Here is a 22,492-nt window from a genome sequence, read left to right on the forward strand (position 1 = left end):
GGGCTGCTAAATCCAGTCTTTTGCCAGTTCATTGGTTCTACTTCCAGCTGGTGGAAATCACTTTTTTAAATCCTTCATGGAAAAGCACTTTCGTTGACCCAAGTTACCTAATGTTTCCACTATATTCAGTTCAGGATATGCATCTGTAACTGTTCAAGCAATTAAATAATGACAATCACAACAAGACCTGTATTTTATCATCCTGTCCATTGATGTATTGGACACAGTGACAACCAGTGCTACCCAGAGACTATTACCCTCTTCAGTAATGTCATACTTCGACTGTTGATTCCCCCTCTCCCCCAGAGGACCTGCAGCTCTTTTGTGGGTATACGTGTGGTAGGTACAGACCCTGAGCTACTGCAGCCTTTCTTCTCTCCCGGGATGCATTGACTTCCCCATATACACTCCTTCCCATTTTAGCTCCTCCCCCCCCCCCCCCCCCACACACACACCTTTCTCTCTGTCTTTCCCTTTATGATGACCTGGCTGTTCTTTTGGTTCTGCTATTCCCTTTTGCTCCTGTCACATGTTCTCTATTTTTTATTGGATGTTTCTAGTCCTCCTTGGGGTTTGATCTCCCTTTCTAAATTGTTTCCATACTGCAAACCATTGGAGTGTCTCTGACACGGGCACCTCTGCACCCCTCCTTCACCCTTCCCTTGCCCACCGTAGCCCTCCTCCTCTCGCTATGTCACCAGCACATATAGCTAGTCTGTGTGATAGGGCAGTTATGTACCCATCTGGCTGACCCCCCTGACAACACTGGTATCACACTTCTGGTGCCTGCACTGTCACTGCCTCACATATGCCTAGGAGGGTTGCTCATCTTTTTGGGACATCAGAAATCTTGGCAAAGACTGCCATGCCAGAAGGCCCTTGCTGTGGCTGGGTGGTGCCCATGGGGTTAGCCCCAGGTTCGAGTGGGCAGTATAAGGGAAAATGCTTTGCATATGAAGCTGTTAAGCTCCATACGTCTGGCTGCTCTTATGCAACTGTCTCTTCAGGCAGCAATGGTTCTCTTTCTGCACCTACTTTTGCTTCCTTGGCCTTGTGGGCCAGGCCCACCAGCTTGGAGGTGAAACCCTTTTCCACTACTTGGTTTAGTCCAGGACATATGGAGACACTCTTGCCGCTACCAATCTGCTCTTTTTTTTTGTAGAACATATTGAAGATAATTTTGTTAAAGTTGACTCACTTAGTAAGATGTGATCTGATTCCCTATTGATTAAACCTCTTCTGCCACTGTATCAGCTTCCCTTCGGGCTTGCGAGCACTTAGGAGACATCCCAGTGAGCATCACTCCTCACCAGTCCGTAAATGTGACCCAGGGCATTATTCTCCATAGGGACATCCTTCTTCAATCTGACAAGGAACTCAGGAGTAATCTGACACAGCTTGGTGCTCATTTCATTCAGTGAGTCCAGAGAGGTCGTAAGGACAATTGCACTTTTGTTCTGATTTTTTAGGGGGTGCCCTTCTGAAAAAAGTCAAAGTTATGGTTTACTGTTGCGACATGAAGTCCTATTTCTCACCTTCCCTGTGCTGTTTCCAGTTCTCTGTCTTGATCATATGTCTTCATGATGTGAAGTGAACCCTATTTGCAGTTATTTCAGCTGTTCTCTCCATGTGGGGAGTCCTTGCATCTCTGAAGTATGTGAACTATTCCAGCCCACATTCTCCTGGCTTGCCATTGTCCAATTCATAAAAAGGAAAGAAAGATTCAGGAATTCAGAACTCTTGATTGTCTGCCATGAGGCCTGACAGTAATTCGACCATCTCCACCTGGTGTCTTCCATGTCTACCTTTGCTTCTGTTACATCCTTTTCTCCTTCTCCTTCCTCCTTACCTTAGTCCAGTTCCTCTTCCCTTTCCCCTTCCCTCCTCCCAGGCACTTCTCATTCCCTCACCTCATAGAACTGCTCCATCTCCTCAGCCAGAGAAGAAACTCTCTTTTCCAGTACCCACTGGGGATAGGACTCTCTCTGCACGCCCCTCCCCAGCATCTCCAGGACAAGAAGCCTGTTACTTCAAGTTGAATGCGGGACTCGTGCTCTGTGGATCTCAAGGCCATTCTCTTGTGGATCCTGATATTGCTGTGGTTTTCTCTATTCCTGACCACACTTCCTCTTTCCCTCTGAAGGAGAAGAAGAAGATGCATAAATCTTGGGATGAGTCCCCATTCAATGGAGAGTTCATGACAATTTGTGCAACATCAATCATTTTCCAGTTGTGATCATTTCTCCAGCATCACTCGCCTGGACACTCTCCCAGGTTGGCTATTACTAATGCAGACTGGAATGCCTTCTCTTCAGCTACCATCCCACCCACTCCACCACATGATGGCACTGATGAGTTCGTATGAACTATGAGCAATGCCACCCTTTCGACAGCTGCTATAGTGATTCATTCTTGCTAAGATTCTCCCCAATAGAAGACTGTCCCGTGGTGTACCCCCAAAATTGCTGCCGCTGTTAAAGATCACCATTCTGCCCTTCAACACTGCAAATGGTATCCATCTCTTGCCCACCTCCTGGCCTTTAAATGGCTTTGTGCACAGGCCCATTATTAAATGCCAGAACATATTTGTTGGGAACGATACTTCACCGGCTGCATACTCTCTCTTTGCAGGTATGGGCAAAGATTAGTCTCATTTTTGGCCACTGACCTCCTGCCGCTGTCCCAGGAATTTCCCTGAATGGTGTCATCCTCACCAGCCCAGTCTCTACCGCTAAGCAGTTTGCTTGGCATTTTGCCCTGGCCTCAGCGTCAGTTCATTATCTGCCAATGTTGCATCTTCTCAAACTTCATCTGGAACGATTCCTTTTACCTTTTGTTCCTCACTGCCTGGAGCCTTTCAACACTCCATTTAGCAAGTAGGAATTCGTTGGCAACCTTGCTCTCTGCTAGTCCACTGGGTGTACAACCAAATGTTTCAACACTTACTAGTCGCTAGCCAATGTCATATACTTGGCTTTTCTTACCATCTGTGGAGTGTGGGGGAATTCTGTACCCAGTGATGGGAAAGTATCATTATTCCAGTTTTGAAATCAGGTAAATGGAAATTAGCGTTTGGCGTCACTGGCCGGGAGGCCCCTTACGGAGCATGTTCGGCCGCCTTGGTGCAGGTCTTATTTCATTTGACATCACATTGGGTGACCTGCGTGCCAGATGGGATGAGATGATGATGAAGACAACACAACACCCAGTCCCTGAGCGGAGAAAATCCCTGACCCAGTCGGGAATCGAACCCAGGCCCGTAGGACGGCAATCTGTCACACTGACCACTCAGCTATCGGGTCAGACTTTGAAATCAGATATACCACCTCTTCAGATGGACAGCTATCATACACTCAGTTTAACCAATGTCCTCGGCAAGTTATTGGAACAAATGTTGTTTTAGAGGCTGCATTGGATCCTTGAATCCTAGGGCTTTCTGGCTTCGACCCAGGGTGGTTTTCACCAAGGCTGCTCTGCTGCAGATAATATAGTCCACTTGGAATCTGCAATCCAAATGGCTTTTGCCTGGTATCAACACATTGTTACAGTCTTATTCAATATGCTTAAAGCTTATGATACCATATGGCACCACCACATTCTTGCCACCTTATATGAGTGGTATTTCCATAGCCTGATTCCAATTTTTGTCTGGAACTTTCTTTCATGTCACACTTTTCAGATACAGGATGGTGCCTCCCATAGCACCTCCTATCTGTAGGAGAGTACGGTTCTGGAGGGTTCTGTTTGGAGTGTCCCCCTCTTTTTCAGGGCTGTCAAGTGTCTGATGGTGGCTGTGGGGGCTATGGTGTCCCCCTCTTTGTATGTTGATGATTTTTGCTTTCATTTTTGTTAGTCCATGATGGGCATTGCTGATAACAGGCTGCAGGAAGCAATACACCTAGTGCAGTCTTGGGCTCTAATTCGTGGCTTTCTCTTTTGGCTGCCAAAACCTGTGTTATGCACACCATATGGTCCACCCCAATCTGGATCTGTACCTTGATGGCCAGTCTGTCAGTGTAGTGGATTCTCATTGTTGCTTTGGACTGGTCTTTGATGTTCAGTTGACTTGGCTTCCCCTTCTTCATCAACTAAAAGGCCCATGTTGATCACACCTCAATGCTCTTCAATGCCTCAGCAGCACCAACTGGGATGCAGACCAATCTACTCTAATACAGCTCTACACAGATTACGGGAGTCTTGCATACAGCTCAACATCAAATTCGGTATTACAGTTGCTGGACCTGATACGCCATTGTTGGGTATGACTGGCAACTGGTGCTTTTCGGACTAGCCCCCTGTTATGCCTCCTACTGGAGGCAGGGGTTCCAACATTGCAGAGTCTGTGCCAATAACAGTTGATCACTTATGCATTATGCATCTGCTGCTCTCTGGAGCACCCAAACCACTGTCTCCTCTTTCCAGATATGGAGATCCACCTCCCACAATGGCAGTCAAGATCTGGGGTTAGTACTGCCAGCCACATCCAGGCCATTTTTTCTGAACTCCAGCTTTCCCCTCTACCACCCTTCTCTGTGTCCACTCATGCATCTCTCGCCCACTTCTCTATCTTGACCTCTCACAAGGTCTGAAAGGCGTGACTCATCCTGATGCCATCCACTGCCAGTTCTTCTCAATCTCAGTACATTTCAGGTTTCAGAAGTAATCCACACTAGTGGTTTCTGGCCACACCAGCTTTTCTTACATTCATGTGGGATGTGATGAACTCCTCTTCTTGCCAGATGGCTGCAGTATTTTGACTGTGGAGTTGGCACTCATCTCTCATGCTCTTTAGTATATCTGTTCCTGCACAGGTCAGTCCCCATCATCTTCCTCTAACTGCATAGCTATCCTGATAGCTGCACCCAAATCGTTTGGGTTTTCCACCTGTACTCCCCTCAGTATGTCTGGTGGAAGCCCCATGAAAAAAATCTTTAGTGATCTACATTCAGCCTCTTTCAGAATACCTCTGTCCCCTCTTCACTCCTCGTTAATTCCTAAATTTGCACATTTATTTTCCTGATTATACCCAGAAAAGCCTCCACTGATTCATTCCATTTTAGGATACTCCACTGAGCTACTCCAGAAAGAATCTGGTACTGTTCTGTTTATGGTAGTGCTGAACAAGCCGATTCTTGAGCTGCCCTAAAGTATGTGCTTTATTCAATTCCTCATGATACTTTATGTATGTTTTTGCCTCAGCCAGCAACAAAAATTTGGCCATCTGCAACAGCACCCCGTCTGTCCAGTTACCAAGACTCATGGCAGCCTCCAAATGCTCCAAGAATGCCAACACATCTCCCATCTTATTGCCCATAAAGTGACTAGCTGAATTCAAATCCAATAAAGCTATGACTGCATTGGGTGAAACTTTTATTTCCTTTACATCTGCTAGCCCATGCTGCTCTTGCATATTTTCTGTCATTAAAGTATCCTTTCAATCCACATTATCCACCTTCAACTGGCCTGTGTGTCTCACTCTCTTACTAAGTCATCATCACTTATTTTTGTGACCCTGGCATTTGAGAAAACTTTACCCACCAAAAAATAGGCATAACATAGTACACAGAAAACAAGAAAAAAAGCATAGCCACCACAGGCTCTCCAACATAACAACAGGAAATGCTCTCAATTCTTGCGATGAACAATGAGCCATCTCAACTTTGAACACTATAGATGCGGGACTCATCAGTGCAGGAGCAGATATGCTCAAGAGCATGAGAGATGACTGCCAACTCCACAGTCAAAACGCTGCAGCCATCTGGCAAGGAGATGAGTTCATTACATTCTGCATGAACGTATGAAAAGTTGACGTGGCTAGCAACCATTGAGCCATTAGTATAAACTACTTCTGAAACCTGAAATGCACTGAGATGGAGAAGAACTGGCAGTGGAGGACATCAGGATGAGCCACACCTTTCAGACCTTGTGAGAGGTCAAGATACAGCAGTGGACAAGGGATGCATGACTGGACGCAGAGAAGGGTGGTAGAGGGGAAAGCTGGAGTTCAGAGAAAATGGTCATGGATGCTGATGGCAGTCTTAACCCCAGATCTGGACTACCATTGTGGGAGGTGGATCTCCACATCTCATAAGAGGAGACAGTGGTTTGGGTGCTCCAGAGAGTAGCACATGCATAATACATAAGTGATCAACTGTTGTTGGCACAGACTCTGCAGTGGTGGAACCCCTGCTTCCAGTAGGAGTGAGATCATGGGGATAGTCCAAAAGGCACCAGTTGCCAGTCATAGCTTACAATAGCATATGAGGTCCAGCATCTGTAATATCGAATTTGATGTTAAGGTGTATGGGAGACTCCCGTAATCTGTGTAGAGCTGTATTAGAGTAGATTGGTTCACATCCCAGTTCACAGCAATGATGAGAGTCCACTACACTGACAGACTTGCCATCATGGTACAGATCCAGATGGGGATGGACCATACGTTGATGACAGAAGTGCAAAACACAGGTTTTGGCAGCTGAAAGAGAAAGTCATGAATTAGAGCCCAAGACTGCATCTGGCATATTGCTTCCTGCAGCCTGCATTCAGCAATGCCCATCATGGACTAACAAAAATAAATGCAAAAATCATCAGCATACAAAGAGGGGGACACCATAGCCCCCACAGCCACCGCCAGACACTTGACAGCCCTGAAAAAGAGAGGGATACTCCAAACAGAACCCTCCAGAACCGTACTCTCCTACAGATAGGAGGTGCTATGAGAGGCACCATCCTGTATCTGAAAAGTGTAACATGAAAGAAAGTTCCAGACAAAAATTGGAATCAGGCTATGGAAATCCCATCATATAAGGTGGCAAGAATGTGGTGGTGTCATATGGTATCATAAGCTTTATGCATACTGAATAAGACTCCAACAATGTGTTGATTCCATGCAGAAGCCATTTGGATTGCAGATTCCAAATGAACTAAATTATATGCGGCAGCCTTGGTGAAAACCACCCTGGGTCGAAGCCAAAAGGTCCCAGTATTCAAGGATCCAATACAGCCTTCAACACATGTTTAAGTAACTTGCAGAGGACAGCAGGTAAATTGATTGGATGATAGCTATTCATCTGAAGAGGTGGTTTACCTGATTTGAAATCTGGAATAATGACGCTTTCTCATCACTGGGAAGGGAATTCTCCCCCACACTCCACAGATGGTTTGCAGCTTTGACAGTGTATGTGTGGTGAGTAAACTTGTTATTTTTCTGGCCCTTTTCTGTTCCTGTGCAGGAACATTGTGGGGAGAATTGATTGTCATAGCAGTAGGCAAGTGTAGTTTATGAGAGCAGAATAACCTGCTGATGTGTCACATTTTAGAGGTTCCCAGCACAATTGAAGGTGATACGCCATGCCTGTCCCCAGCAGTGGTCAGCAACAATGTGAGTCTGCACAGGTTGGAGAACAGCAGCGGGGTAGCTGGGCAGCTAGCTTGCCCAGGCTCAATCTCACAGTCTACCAGACAGGTAGCTGTCTGCAATAGATAGTCACCCTGCAGTACAGAGGCACAAAGTTGACCACATGCAGACTTTAGCCCAGGTAGGAGCCTGCAGCTACTGGTGTCAAAGCTGACTGCTTCAATTTTGCAAGTGGCCTCCATCTTGTAACCATCATCTGGTGTAGACTGCTTCAAGTGACATACTGTATGCACCTGGATACTGGTGGATACAACGAAAGTTAGTGGGCAAGGGTCTAAATTTGGGGGTATGTATGAGAGTCAGGCTGGCTAATGTTATCCCTATGGCAGCACTATAGCCCAGAAATTACAACAGGCTGGAGCACCGACTTTTAACCGTTAGCCAGTAATGACTTAATTTGTCTTGGTTTTCTTGTCTGGGCAGCACTTTCCGATGCCCTGATGCTGCTGTAAGGTGCCCAACTACAGCTTTCAGAGACCATGGCTAGTGCATTCTGCAGTGTGAGCATACTGTATGAGTGCCCTTGCAACCTTGTGCTCTGAATATGTCTTCTTGCTCCATAGCAGCAGGCCTTTTGGTTGACAGGCACTTCTACCTCTATGACATAGTTTTGCAGAAAGTATCACCAGTGGTGAAATTCAACCAATTGAAGCAGTGGACCTGATCTGTGATAAAAAAATGTGATCTACTTTCAAGTGTACAATTCATGCAAAACTCTGGAATTTTAGCATGTAGCAAATGCTGTATGTAGCTACAAGTATTCATGAAATAATTCTTTGATTTCTCTTTAACTGCTTGATCATTTGAAGTGGGTGCTTGGTACTATGCATTGAAAAAGAAATTTGGTGTTAATGGAGGAAAATTAACTTATGGCAACACAACTGAAAGTCATTGCTTTACATAAAGTAACCTCAGATGCAAAATGATTTGCATTACAAAATCTGGGCTGTAAATTCATTGAACTCCAATTACATCTTTCAGAATTGGTGTTACATTCAATGCAAATTTATATGTATCTTCCAAACAACAAAAGGATTATCATTATCAATGTCCACATTATTCCTAAATTATGTATCTCTTTTCATCTTTCAGTCTGATCCATCAGTGTTCTTCTCTGAGATGTCGCATAAAACAATTGTAGTTTTGTAGCTATTGAAAATTAGGAACACTTCACTTTTGTGGTGATGGTGCCAACTGAACATGACGGTAGTTCTGTTCACTCTTAGATGAAAGTCAGGGAAAAAATGATGCTAATAAATTATGTTTGTTGCCCCCAATGACTTCGTTACTAAATTTTGTTTTCCACTGCTGACAATATCAATGAAGTAGCAGTTGTGGCATTGTAGCTGCTCGCTATCATGTGTTACTGCAAATTAACTATCTGTAACATTTAAACATGAATGTCCCAAGAATGAGATTTCACAAAACATTGTTCTTTTGTGAGTCATTTGTACCATAGCACCTGATTAGTGTGTATGGTAGAAGTTGGTAGCAACATGAGAGACAGTGGAAAATGTTTCTCTTTCCTCATTTGTGTATGTCTACTTCCTTTTACCTCTCGTAATGGCTATGTACACACATGATTTTTGTTTGTGCACAACCATGGAAGTACCTTTTGAATTGTATAAGTTTCATTGGCCTTCTTGTATCATTAATTTTAAAAATCAGAACTTCATTTTTTTAATGTACATGTATTATTGTTCAGTAAAACAGATGCATTATCTATATGAACATCCACATTACTATTCCTTTTTCTGTGTAAATATGGTGTCTGTCTAGCTCTGTGCCTTTCACTCTGAACTGTTAGCATTCTCCCTCCAGTCATAACCTAAAACAAACATAGTTACCATATAATAATGGAGGTCGTAAGTCATAGTTATTCAAAAAGAAGAAATTAAAAATTAGGAACTTACTTCAAAGATTTCCTGCAATGGTGGCACATGACTGCAAAGTTATTCTTACAGACTTCATTACTACAGTATCTTGATTACTGCTGCTGACAAAATCATCAACCTAGTAGTTGCCGCATTGTAGTTGTGTGGCACTTGAATGTTACTGCAAATGGACCAAATAAGCATGAACATCCCTCAAATGTGATTCCACAAAATGTTGTTACTTCCAAGTGTCATTTCTACTGTAAAACCTGATCGGTACAGAGGTCAGAAGTTGGCAGCACTTCAGTTGTTGATGTTCACATATTGGAGATTTTAATGCGTGATAGAGAAGGTACCACCAGAACTATGAATATAGAAACATCAACTTCCTTTCACCACTCTTAATGGCTACATACATATATGATTTTGTCTTTCTGCACATCTATGACAAAATACCTTTTGAATTATGTAAGTTTCATTAGCCTCCTTGTACAATTAATTTTTAAAACTGGCACTTCAACTTTTGTGTTCATGTATTAATATTATGATTTGATGCTAAGCAGTTCATTGCCCCAGACTAGTTTGAGACACAAAAGCAGGTAAAAAAATCATGTGTGAAAATGAAGTCTTTCATGATATTACTGATACTGTGTCAATTCAGGATAAAAATCCAAGCTTTTGATTATTTCCTCCATCATCTTTATCAGGAACAACTGTGTATCTAACTTGTTGCTGTGGTAGCCACCACAGCAGGTAATCATCAAAAGCTGTGTTTACACATGTTGCTTTGCCTTTGATGTTGTGGGATTTACCACTTATCTGTTTCCTTGTAATTTTAGTTTTGTGAAGGGAGTTTTCCTTTTGATACAGTGATGGAAGAACATGTTCTGCTCCATACTGAATCACTCTCATGCTTCTGTAGATGTTGAATATGAGGAGTGCATAAGCAGCAGCAGTATGTTATTATATTCCTTATTGAAAACTAATTCTCAAAGTTTCTAAAACAGTATTTCATGAGTCCATTTACATATTCCCACTATGCTACAGTTCAAAGTTCTGTTCTTTGTGGGGTGTATACTTATGGTTACAGGTTGACATTAAAAACTGTGTTCTGGGCTATAACATGGATACTTGCGATTCACGGACAGTCAGTACCAGTTGCAGCACCCAAGTTAGCCTGAAGGATAAAAACCTCACTGCTACACTTATTCTCCAATGGATCCTTGTCCTGCAGCATTTTCAAAACACTTCTCTGGAGAAAGAAAGGAATGGAGACTTGCTTCCATAACACTGTTGATACTCTGGCCTGTACTTTCCACTGTTTAACTGCAGTTATTTATCATACTGATTTTGTCTGTACCCTTTAAACACCCCATACATAATAAGCCTACAGGGTATCCTGTAGTTAGGACATCATAATTCTAGGCTATCGACAGTTATTAAAAAATGACATTTTAAACAGAGAATTTACTTTATGCATCATATAAAAAATATCTTGTAAACAATCCCTCATCCACACAACTAATCTGTCCCTCGCAACCTAAGATTTAAGTGATCTGCAACTCCTCATCCCCTCTTTCTCAACCTTCTGCAATAAAACACTTTTCCCTCCCTGATGAAGAATGTAAAGACACATAACACAGTAATATTATTTTGTGCTCTTAGAATGCTTAATAATGTACACACCATCTAAATATAATTGTCAAAAGCAAATGTGAATGTTCCATAATTTTCCAGTGATATCTTTGAATGCAAAGAGATATCTGAATGAAGTATTTAAATATTGACTATACCATTTATTGCTTCCTTTAACACAGCAGGTAATCATCAAAAGCTGTGTTTACACATGTTGATTTGCCTTTGATGTTGTGGGATTTACCACTTATCTGTTTCCTTGTAATTTTAGTTTTGTGAAGGGAGTTTTCCTTTTGATACAGTGATGGAAGAACATGTTCTGCTCCATACTGAATCACTCTCATGCTTCTGTAGATGTTGAATATGAGGAGTGCATAAGCAGCAGCAGTATGTTATTATATTCCTTATTGAAAACTAATTCTCAAAGTTTCTAAAACAGTATTTCATGAGTCCATTTACATATTCCAACTATGCTACAGTTCAAAGTTCTGTTCTTTGTGGGGTGTATACTTATGGTTACAGGTTGACATTAAAAACTGTGTTCTGGGCTATAACATGGATACTTGCGATTCACGGACAGTCAGTACCAGTTGCAGCACCCAAGTTAGCCTGAAGGATGAAAACCTCACTGCTACATTTATTCTCCAATGGATCCTTGTCCTGCAGCATTTTCAAAACACTTCTCTGGAGAAAGAAAGGAATGGAGACTTGCTTCCATAACACTGTTGATACTCTGGCCTGTACTTTCCACTGTTTAACTGCAGTTATTTATCATACTGATTTTGTCTGTACCCTTTAAACACCCCATACATAATAAGCCTACAGGGTATCCTGTAGTTAGGACATCATAATTCTAGGCTATCGACAGTTATTAAAAAATGACATTTTAAACAGAGAATTTACTTTATGCATCATATAAAAATTATCTTGTAAACAATCCCTCATCCACACAACTAATCTGTCCCTCTCAACCTAAGATTTGAGTGATCTGCAACTCCTCATCCCCTCTTTCTCAACCTTCTGCAATAAAACACTTTTCCCTCCCTGATGAAGAATGTAAAGACACATAACACAGTAATATTATTTTGTGCTCTTAGAATGCTTAATAATGTACACACCATCTAAATATAATTGTCAAAAGCAAATGTGAATGTTCCATAATTTTCCAGTGATATCTTTGAATGCAAAGAGATATCTGAATGAAGTATTTAAATATTGACTATACCATTTATTGCTTCCTTTAACACTGAAGTAAATGTAAGTTTTGTTACAGACAGTACTCTCTGATTTTGCACAAAGACTAAGAGCTGAGAGAATTACTGGCTACATATCTGTATATTGTTGTGAGAGGCACAATTTGCTTCCGAATGGGACAGCACATCATCCACTGACAAATGGAATCACAAATGGTTTCAGTGAACATGGACCACCAATGTGTCACAGGTATTTGTTCCTTCTTCTACTATCAGGCCTCAGTTTTAAAATTAACACTAACAACCCAGCCCAGAAACACCTATGACCAGATGACTTGAGTGGAATAGCATATTTTGTTTTGGTGACCAGGAATAAAATTAAGAGAAAAACATTAAGTAAGAGAATATCATCACTTTCATATAAGTTATGTGATGTAAACAGTGCACGCTAGGAAAGTTGTCTGGAGGCATGATGTTGTGTGTTCCGCACTGAATTGGCCTTTGGAGTAAGGTCTCAGGGCAATCATGGGAGCTTGTCAAGATGTAAGTAATACGTTTATAATCAATGTAAATACTGTATACAAACCTTTGGTGTATGTGTAATAGAAATAAAACAAAATATACATGACGCACATGCTTAGCTCATATAACAGCACTCCTCTTCTGAAACTTAGTATACAGTGTGTTCCATCACTGAGATCCATTGCCGCAAGTCCTTGCCATTATCTCTTAATGGCAGACTTCTTCACCATGTCATGCAAAGAATTCTGTCCACACCTAGATTTGATTTAAGAAAGGCAGAAGGCTGAAAGTCATCTTTTGAACTGCAGAAAGAACATCCAGCATGTAAATGAAGCAAAGTTGTTGAGATACTTTTTCGGAAAATGTTTTACTTCAGCATGAAAAATAAAACACATATTTTGCATTCACATGTTTTTCACTATGCAACTGTTATCAAATGGTTGCTGGGAAGTTTATGATTAAAAGCATTTGACTATTTCAAGTTGTACATCACATGACAGCCTGTTTCATTTATGGTCACATTTAGTACGCACTTCAGAGTTGAATGAATCATTATCCATTGTTCAAGGAATTTGCAGAAAATTAAGAATGCAAATTGAGGGATGCAGAAATTGACAGTCTGAAATTGTCGTGATATTTTGAAATGTGTCCTCCAATCACCTGCAGAAGTATTTCTAAATCTTATGTACTCATTTGCCAGAAATTTATGAATTCCATTCATGCAGATAGTGCCCATGTGTCATGATCTTTAGAAGCCCTAAATCACTTTCTCACCAGTGAAGATTCATTTACCAGTCTTCTGTATAATATGAAACTGACCAAACAAATAATGCACGGCCCTGTCACATTAACATAACAACCTGTCAAAAGCCTGATAATCACCTTTTCCTCAGTGGTCTGCTGCAAGATGAGCAGGAAGAGAGACAGTGAGGTTCTGGAAGAAACCGAAAGGGATGTGTAGCCACACCAACTCCAGTGCCGTGGCCAGTTGTGATAGGTTTCTCGATTGAGGATCCATGGTGCCAACAGCCCATTTGAGGTGGCCTCACAGGTTCTCAAATGAATTTAAATCTGGGGAGTTTGGTGGCCAGGGAAGTATGGTAAACTCATCCTGGCACTCTCTGAACCATACACATACAGTGTGAGCTGTGTATCACATTGTATTGTCCTGGTGGTACACACCTCGTACTGAGGGGAAAAAAAAACTGAAAATAGAGTTTGACATGGTCTCCCATAATAGGCACATACTTGTGTTGATCCATTGTGCCTTCCAAAATGATATGATTACCCACGGAATGCCATAAAAACATTCCACAGACTATACCTCCCTCTCATCTGGCCTCGACTCTTCCAGTGAATGTTGCAGGGTGTTCGTTGTCACACATTTCATGCCATTACACACCAACAGCCTTCTGTCATCAGGGAAGTGCACCTTTCACCACTCAGTGGACATCCAGTTGCAGTGTTAGCATGCAAATTCCAGCCTTCATTGTCAATCAACAGCAGTCACCATGGGTGCATGAATCAGGTGCTTGCTGCAGAGCTCCATAAACAGTGACATCGCTGAATGGTTGTTGAGGAGGCACTGTTGGTAGCTCCTTGGTTCATCTGGGTGGTCAGTTGCACAACAGTTGCATGTCTGTTTGCCCGTACACATCACTGCAGTCATTGTTCACCCCTTTCATCTACACCCTGTGGTGCACCAAAGTTGCCTCGGTGTCAGTTTTGGATACAGCCATTTTGTCTTGCACAGTATACTTTAACCATGATAGCATGAATACAGCTTACAAATTCAGCTGCTTTAGATATGTTTCCATCCTTGGCCTGAAAGCCAATGATCATGTCCTTCTAGACATTAGATAAACTGCCCTCTTTCTGCATTATGACAATGACTCAACTGTTTTCCACCTTCCCCCAACATGATTAATATACACTTCACTGCTAGAGCTGCCACGTGTCAGCTGTACATGGGTGTGATACACTGACATTGAACATAGGCGGTGGTCACATGAATTTGTCTGGAATGTGTATCTTATGCCCCGCCACACAGAGAATAATCATGTACACATATTCATTTGACTCAAAAACAGCAGGAAGCTGAAAGTTGAATCATCTGCCATGCTGCTACAAGACGTTCCTTACTAAAAATGAAGTAAAGCCGCACCCTATGCTGCATTTTACTCTATGCATAAATATATGGAAACCACAAATTTTGAACTTAACATTTTTTCCCCTATGCAATTGTTCTGAAACAATTGTGGCTGGATGGACATCACTTAGATGGCTTATATGTCCATAACTAGTTATCCAACTGGAGAAAAGGGAGTTACAGTTTACATGTAATCCAAGCAAGTTTTGTTTATGGCAAATCTCCACATCATTGATAGGTGACTCCTAAGTTATGAAGGCAGACAGAGAAAAAGTGTCCCTACTGGGATTCGATCCTACCACCTTTCAGTTTCTACTCAAATGCTGTATTACAAAGCTGTGACACCAGATGTGAATTTAGCCACTTGTTGTGCTGCTCTTTGAATTTACGGCGGCTGTTTGCTAGGTGGCACTGGCATCATTTTCACAAGTTAACTTTATTTCATCATAACTCAGTTTGTTCAAATTATATACAAAAGTCTTCCTTGTGAATCTGTGTACCCGTTAGTGAAAACAAGATCAAAACCACTACAGCAGTTCCTGGGTTTAGCCCACACATACAGGTGGATGCAAGGAGGTGACTTCATATAACTACCTGCACAAAATAAAAGATAAATGTGAATTCATATACTCTAAACTGGAACACTTAAGGGAAAATGTACTGAAGATGTGATGAAATATCCAGAGTGTAATACAAACACAAAAAATGGATGTGAAAAGACAGCTAGTGAGTGAGTAGAGATATGGCAGAACAAAAAGTTCACCTAAGTGCATGTACAGACAATCCTATAAATCTAGCAGTACTGTGGGACAGGAAGACAGACGGATCGAGAGGGTAATCGAGGTGGGCAGGCAATGACGAGGTAGGCAACCAATGAAGTGGTAACAGTTTTTGGGGACATTGGTCAGGAGCTAGTTGAGACTAGGGCCAAGAGGTCTGCAGGATGAAAGGATGTGTAGGAGGATGCACAACACATATGAAAATCAAATAAACTGTAGTCAAGGACAGGATTTTGACTGTGTGAGATGTCTGGTGGTCAGTTACTTAATTCAAATTGTGTTAAGCATCATTTTCTGCCACTGGGTGATGAAACTTATCCTTGGATACAATGTAGTGGTGGCCACTCCTACGGGTGAATGCCCACATAAAAGAGCGTAAGTGGTGTTGATATATGACATATTTGCTGTCTCTGATGGGATAGGATATACCAGAGAGAAGACTGGAATAGAATATGCTGGGAAGCTGCTTGGATTGGGTCTTACACAGGGTTATTTCATTTGTGACTAGTGGTTGTGAGCATGAGAGTCTATTTCATATTTTGATTGGTCAACAGAATATCAGAGATGTTAAGAGTTTTGGGGAGGCCTGTTCCTCGTCTGAAGACTCAATGAAGAGTGTTATAATCCTGTTTCAGGACATAGTAGCTATTTCAAAACACGATGGTACTGCACAGCAAAATGTATGCCTCTTTTTTGTTGGCTATAGTATGACTTCAGAGTTTCTAAAGCATGGGAGAATATGGTGTGGGAGGTATATTTGTAGATTCAGTATGTTGGGAGTGTGAATCTCCTGGAAACCCTTTTCAGTACTGACAGGGGGATTGTTCTTCACTGAAGATGTCCCATAGGTTGATGGCAAGACTATATGCAAAAGCCCCTTTTTCAGATTCTGTGACAAATAGCAGTGCAAATCACATATAATATGTTAAGTAAATGACAGTTCAGTGTTTCATTGCATCTCCTTCCACTTCACTTTGTTTAATTCTTAAATTTCACAGAGAAGTGCCTTTGACTTGAAATATTAATATTTCATATTTCCTATTGGTCATTTTACCAATGCCATTGTAATAACTGTATCTTTTATATTTAATTCTTATTTTAATCTACAACAATTTCTGAAAATATTTGTATGGAGTGCAGCCATGTATGGAAGTGAAACATGGACGATAAATAGTTTGGATTAGTAGAGAATAAATGCTTTCAAAATGTGGTGCTACAGAAGAATGCTGAAGATTAGATGAGTAGATCACATAACTAATGAGGAAGTATTGAATAGGATTGGGGAGAAGAGAAGTTTGTGGCACAACTTAACTAGAAGAAGGGATCGGTTGGTAGGAAATGTTCTGAGACATCGAGGGATCGCCAATTTAGTATTGGAGGGCAGTGTGGAGGGTAAAAGTCGTAGAGAGAGACCAAGAGATGATTACACTAAGCAGTTTCAGAAGGATGTAGGCTGCAGTAGGTACTGGGAGATGAAGAAGCTTGCACAGGATAGAGTAGCATGGAGAGCTGCATCAAATCAGTCTCAGGACTGAAGACCACAACAACAACACTTACTTGTGGCATGTTAGTAGTACAAAATTGTTAAATTCTTTCTTATTCACTTAGTGTAGCACTGATATGTGCATCACAGAAGAAAACAGCAGAAAATGTTTTCTTATAGTTTCATAATGTCTTAAATTGTTATATCTCATTATTTTGCAACATGTAGCACGAAAAAAGTTGAGATCAATATAATTACAAAGATATTTATTGCTCTCTGCACATTCCTCTATCTTTCTCCTTATGGAGATGAAGATAAAATAGGAGAGATGAGTTATATCTGCTTAGTCTTTGTAATTAACAAGATGCAATAATGATTTGTTCTGCCATCACATAAGCAATGACATTGCAGTTGAGCAATCTATTTGGGCGTTTAATATATCATCATATATTTCAAAAAACATTGCGCATATTCAGCGTGGTGCTGAAAAAAGATTGAATAAAAGTGCAAAAGGTAAATGATATCCTATATTTATCATTTTTGTACGTAATTATTCAAATGACCTTTTATGCTCCAGAGCAAAAACTACATCACCAGGACTGGTAAGTGAGATTAATACACAAAATTACTTCAGTTGGTCAGGGATAGTACAACATGAGGACTTCAGTACATTGAATGTCTGAAAGCACTGAAATATTCTTAGAAATAAATACATCAGCTTGGGACTGAATGACATACATCTGAATAAAAGTCTACCAACTACACCTTAGTCCATACTTCATAATCGGCTGATTTATTTTGCAGTTAACGATGCTCAGTTTCTATATAGAAATTACCATTAGTGGCAAAATATCAAAATCCAAATTCCAGGTGTCTTATAAACTTTGATTATAAATCTGTCATGTCTTTTTTACAGATCCATATAACAGCAATAAAAATCTGCACAGACCTGGATAACTATCACTTTATGGATGGTGTAAATGTTAGTCTTTTCTTTTAAGGTTCAAATGTCCATCCAAATTTAGATTTCCTAAATCAATAATGGCAAAATGAAGGATAGTGCTTTTGGAAAGAACACAACTTATTTCCTTCCCTCGCTCTTTTATTTTGAAGCTAATGATCCATCTCCAATGACCTTAGTGTTGATGGGTTGTTAGACTCTACTTTTACTTCCTTCTTTTCCTTACAAAATTTATAGCTCCATGTAATTCATATTCTGAAACAAGTTATTCCTTACCATGATTGACTGTATGTGAATGACACAAACTAATGGAATGTTCAACAGCTTTGCTTCAATTTTCTATGCACTATGATCAGCGTTGGTTCATCATGTCTGTTTCAGATACTCTAGTACTGTTTTCACTTACGTGGATTGCAGCATCCTATATCAGAATACAGGTTACTATATAACTTTCCTTAATGTGCATATGTCTTGCTGAAAGTAATGTAACAGAATCATCAAAGTCATTATCACATCTAAAGATACACTTACTGAATGATGATCTTCTCGCGTTTGACATGAGTGACACTCAGTTATAAGGTCATTAAGATATTTAATGCATACCAGGTGTACCGGTATGAAATGAGGGTTTTTTTGTGAAAATGAAACACTAATTTGGAATTGAAAAGTAAAAAAAATTTATTCAAAGTACTGACCTTTGCCTTCTATACATTTTGACCACCTTTCTGGCAATTTGTGGACACCACGCCAATAGAAATGTTCGTCATTTGAAGCAAACCAATCGGACACCCAATTTACGACTTCTTCTTAGGAATCGAAGTGTTCCTCAACCAATGTGTGTCCCATTGATGAAAACAAATGGTAGTTGGAAGGGGCCAAGTCTGGTGAATATGGCGGGTGAGGTATCAGCTCTCAGCCAAGTGTTTTGATTGTATCCTGAACCAGTTTTGCTTAGTGTGCAGGTGCATTGTTGTGTAAAAAAATTACTTTGCCATGTCTTCTGGCCCATTCTGGTCTTTTTTAGATCAATGCATAGTTCAAATTGATCATTTGTTGTCTGTAGTGATTAGTATTCACAGTTTCACCGGGTTTTAGAAGATCATGATACACCATACCTTTCTGATCCCACCACACACAGAGCATTGTCTTCTTGCCGAATCGATCTGGTTTTGCAGTTGATGTTGATGGTTGTCTCAGATTAACCCATGATTTTTCCCATTTAGGATTCTTAAAATAAATCCATTTTTTATCGCCAGTAACAATTCAATGCAAAATTGATTATCTTTCATGTCTTTGAAGCAAAATTTGACAAATGGTTTTTTGGTTTTCCACCTGTCTTTCATTCAGTTCATGTGGCACCCATTTTTCACACTTTTGGGTATTTCCCATAGCTTTCAAACGGTCAAAAATTGTTTGTTGCGCAACATTTAGCATTGCTGCCATTTGCTTCTGACTCAAAGTATCATCAATTCGGCGTCTTCGAACTTTTTTGGTGGACTTCCACATCCTTCATTTCTTACATCAAAATCATTATTTCTGAACCATTGAAGCCATCTTTTGCATGTTGCTTCTGATAGAGCATGATCACCATATGCCTCGACAAGCATTCGATGCGACTCTGCAGCACTTTTTTTCATATGAAAACAAAAAATTAATGCTTTCCGCAAATCATCACTTTCTGGTACAAAATTCAACATTGTTAACACGATAAAAACATATGATGTTGTTTGTTCTATGACTTGATGTATACTATATATCTTTGACAGATGTCATACCAACCAAACAAACAAAAAATTAAGGCTTGTTCACAACAAATATTCCCTATCGACACATTTGTATCTTAACACTCATTTCATACCGGTACACCTGGTACTTCCAGTTTTGTAAACTTTAAAAAGTCAAAATTCTCTTTCAGTGTACAATGGTGCCACATGGTTCATATGAAGTCAACTTCACTATTAGTCTTCTGTCTATAGCCTAGCCTTTCTTTTCAGTGGTATCTTTTTATTCCTATAACATTTTGTCTGTTCGTGCCTTATGACTATTTCTTTTTTAATGAAAGGAAACTCACTTTGCTCAAATGTAACTGTTTCGTGGACTAAATTTATTCATCTTAAATTGCAGGTACACCACATCAAAACTTTACTGAAATAACCCTGTGGCAATGGCAGCAACAACAAAAAATGCAGTTGACAGAATCTCAACAATGATGGTTGCAAAGGAAATTTGTAGAAAAGCATTTCCTTAAATGGCCACATTTCGAAGACTGTGCCAATTCAGATGGACTTTTATTTTTTTCCCCACATGTCAACTATATATGACAATGTGAATTTGTTATTGTGCTTCTTTTACAACTGCATATATATTTTGCACAGTGCTTGTAGTGATAAATGTGTAACTGTTAAACTGTGTCAAAAATTATACTGGATGACAAGATAACTGAAAATGAGCTAGCAGGATTATGTAGGAAGCAAATGTTAAATTAGTGATAATACGGAGATTCAGAAGCCAAGTTTTCTTTAGCAGATGATGCGTAAACTTGCAACATTATTGAATCAAATGATACAAACTATTAAAATATACATAATTTTTTTCAGTAACCAGTTGCAGTGACTGCTAAACTGGGATATGCCATCATCATCTTAAGAATGTCAGACGATAACAACCTGTTCATAAGACTGAAGTGCAGCCAGCACTTTTCTGAGTGGTCATTATGGCTGAAATCTTACAAATTCCCCACTAAAGAGTATTTAGCTGGTCTGAAAAGACCGAGGAATTTCTTTTACAGATCTCTCTACTGCAGAAAATTCCACAAGAGTAATATTTGACCCTTAAACTCCAAACAAACTGAAAAATAAATTTAAGGTGGTATACAATAACCGAAGTGAATATCAATCAAATTTTGTTAATAATGTCATTCTGATCACAGTATTTCAGACAGATTTAAAACTTACAGAGATTTATGCTCACTGAACTGTACAAATATTCCTTGACTGTTTCCGATAGTTAAATTAGAAGTGTGAAATGTAATTCACTTAATGGAAGCATAAGTAAGTGCCACTGCTTAATGAATTCTATCTGTGGTTTGAATGGTTATCAACAGTTGTATTAATTGTAGTTCTTTTTTTCGATAAAAATGATTAATGAAACACACATTATCATTCCAAGTGACAGGTAGATACCTGTTTTGTTGTTTAGGCTCTATATGTCTGTTTCTTATCTGGCATACATATCACAGAGCATATGCAAAAGTGTCATGCACCTGATGTACCTTAAGTAACTGCAGGACTGTAACATATGAAATTTATAAACTTCTCACAATAATCAATATTCTAATCACAGTAGCTGCTCCTGGCGTATACATGAGTAATTACTTTGTCATATTACATCAGAAACTGTACAAAAGTGTAGTGTGAAGTCCCCCACTGGGGGTATATGTGCAGACAATGATAACTGCAGCTTTTTTAATTAGCTGTTTTTTCATTTGTGTTCTGCTATCTTTATATAATATTTAAATTAACTATTATAATTATGTGAGTACAATACAAGACTGTAAATACAATGAATCAATGTTTGAAATGCTCATATTTTTAATGTGCTTAAAAATATCTGAAATAAAGTTTTGATTTTTTGTCAATTAGTACAAAATTTACTCATGTATTTCACAAAGCGACTTGTAAACCAACCTAACTCCTATGAGGCAATTTTATTGGAAGAGCTTGAGAATTGGATAAAATGGTGGCATGTATAGACACGTCAAGTTCATGTAAAAAAAAATTGAAAATTATACTGGTAAAAACGGTGTGTGCACGATTTGTTAGTGATTAAATCAGAAAGTTAAATGATCGTACTAGTAGTGTTCAACTAACAACTAATGTTTTAATGAGCGAGATGGAAAAACTTACATCTGAAAAGAGTAGGCCATCACAAAAATCGTGTATACTTTTGCATGATAGTCAAACTGTTCCAAATATGAATACAAAAAAACTAATGTCTAGAAAGTATTAACCGTTATCGCTACGAAAATTGTGTAAATTTACAGATGATAGTCAAACTCTTCCAAATAAGTGCACTGAAATTACTACTGAAACAAGTATTAGTGATAAACATAAAAGTCTGATGGCAACGAAGTTCATACACAATGCAGCGGTGGGGCAAACGAAACAACAACGAGACGCAGTGACAACAGAACCAAGAATCAGTTGCAAAAAGAGGTTCAATGTTCTTTTCTAAACAGACAACCACAGCAGAAATCTGGCAAGTATTTTATAAGACAATAACAAAGATTTCCAAGCAATGGGAGTTGTAAAACTGGGTGCAGGTATGAAAAATGTAACTGATGCCGACCTGCAGGAAAATATAAAACATGAAAATGAATATGTCGTGTGCATAGCTGGTGCCAATGATGCCACAAAAAACGGGGCATGAAATTGCTTAGCAAGTCTGGAAAATTTCGTAGAAACTAACAAATCTTAAAAC

General features: G+C 39.9%; 1 protein-coding gene across 1 annotated transcript in view; it reads left to right on the forward strand.

Annotated features, from left to right (window-relative positions):
• The window catches only part of LOC126195083 (uncharacterized), a 461,160-nt gene extending 439,510 nt beyond the window's left edge, over positions 1 to 21,650 (forward strand). The window contains exons 6-7 of the mRNA XM_049933544.1: positions 12,200 to 12,369; positions 20,138 to 21,650. Of these exons, the coding sequence (XP_049789501.1) occupies positions 12,200 to 12,369; positions 20,138 to 20,162 (195 nt within the window). The 3' untranslated portion in view covers positions 20,163 to 21,650. The remainder of the gene's footprint in view (positions 1 to 12,199; positions 12,370 to 20,137) is intronic.
• The last annotated feature ends 842 nt before the right edge of the window (positions 21,651 to 22,492 follow it).

The sequence above is a fragment of the Schistocerca nitens genome, chromosome 7, assembly GCF_023898315.1.
Source record: "Schistocerca nitens isolate TAMUIC-IGC-003100 chromosome 7, iqSchNite1.1, whole genome shotgun sequence".
In the NCBI taxonomy this organism is placed as follows: domain Eukaryota; kingdom Metazoa; phylum Arthropoda; class Insecta; order Orthoptera; family Acrididae; genus Schistocerca; species Schistocerca nitens.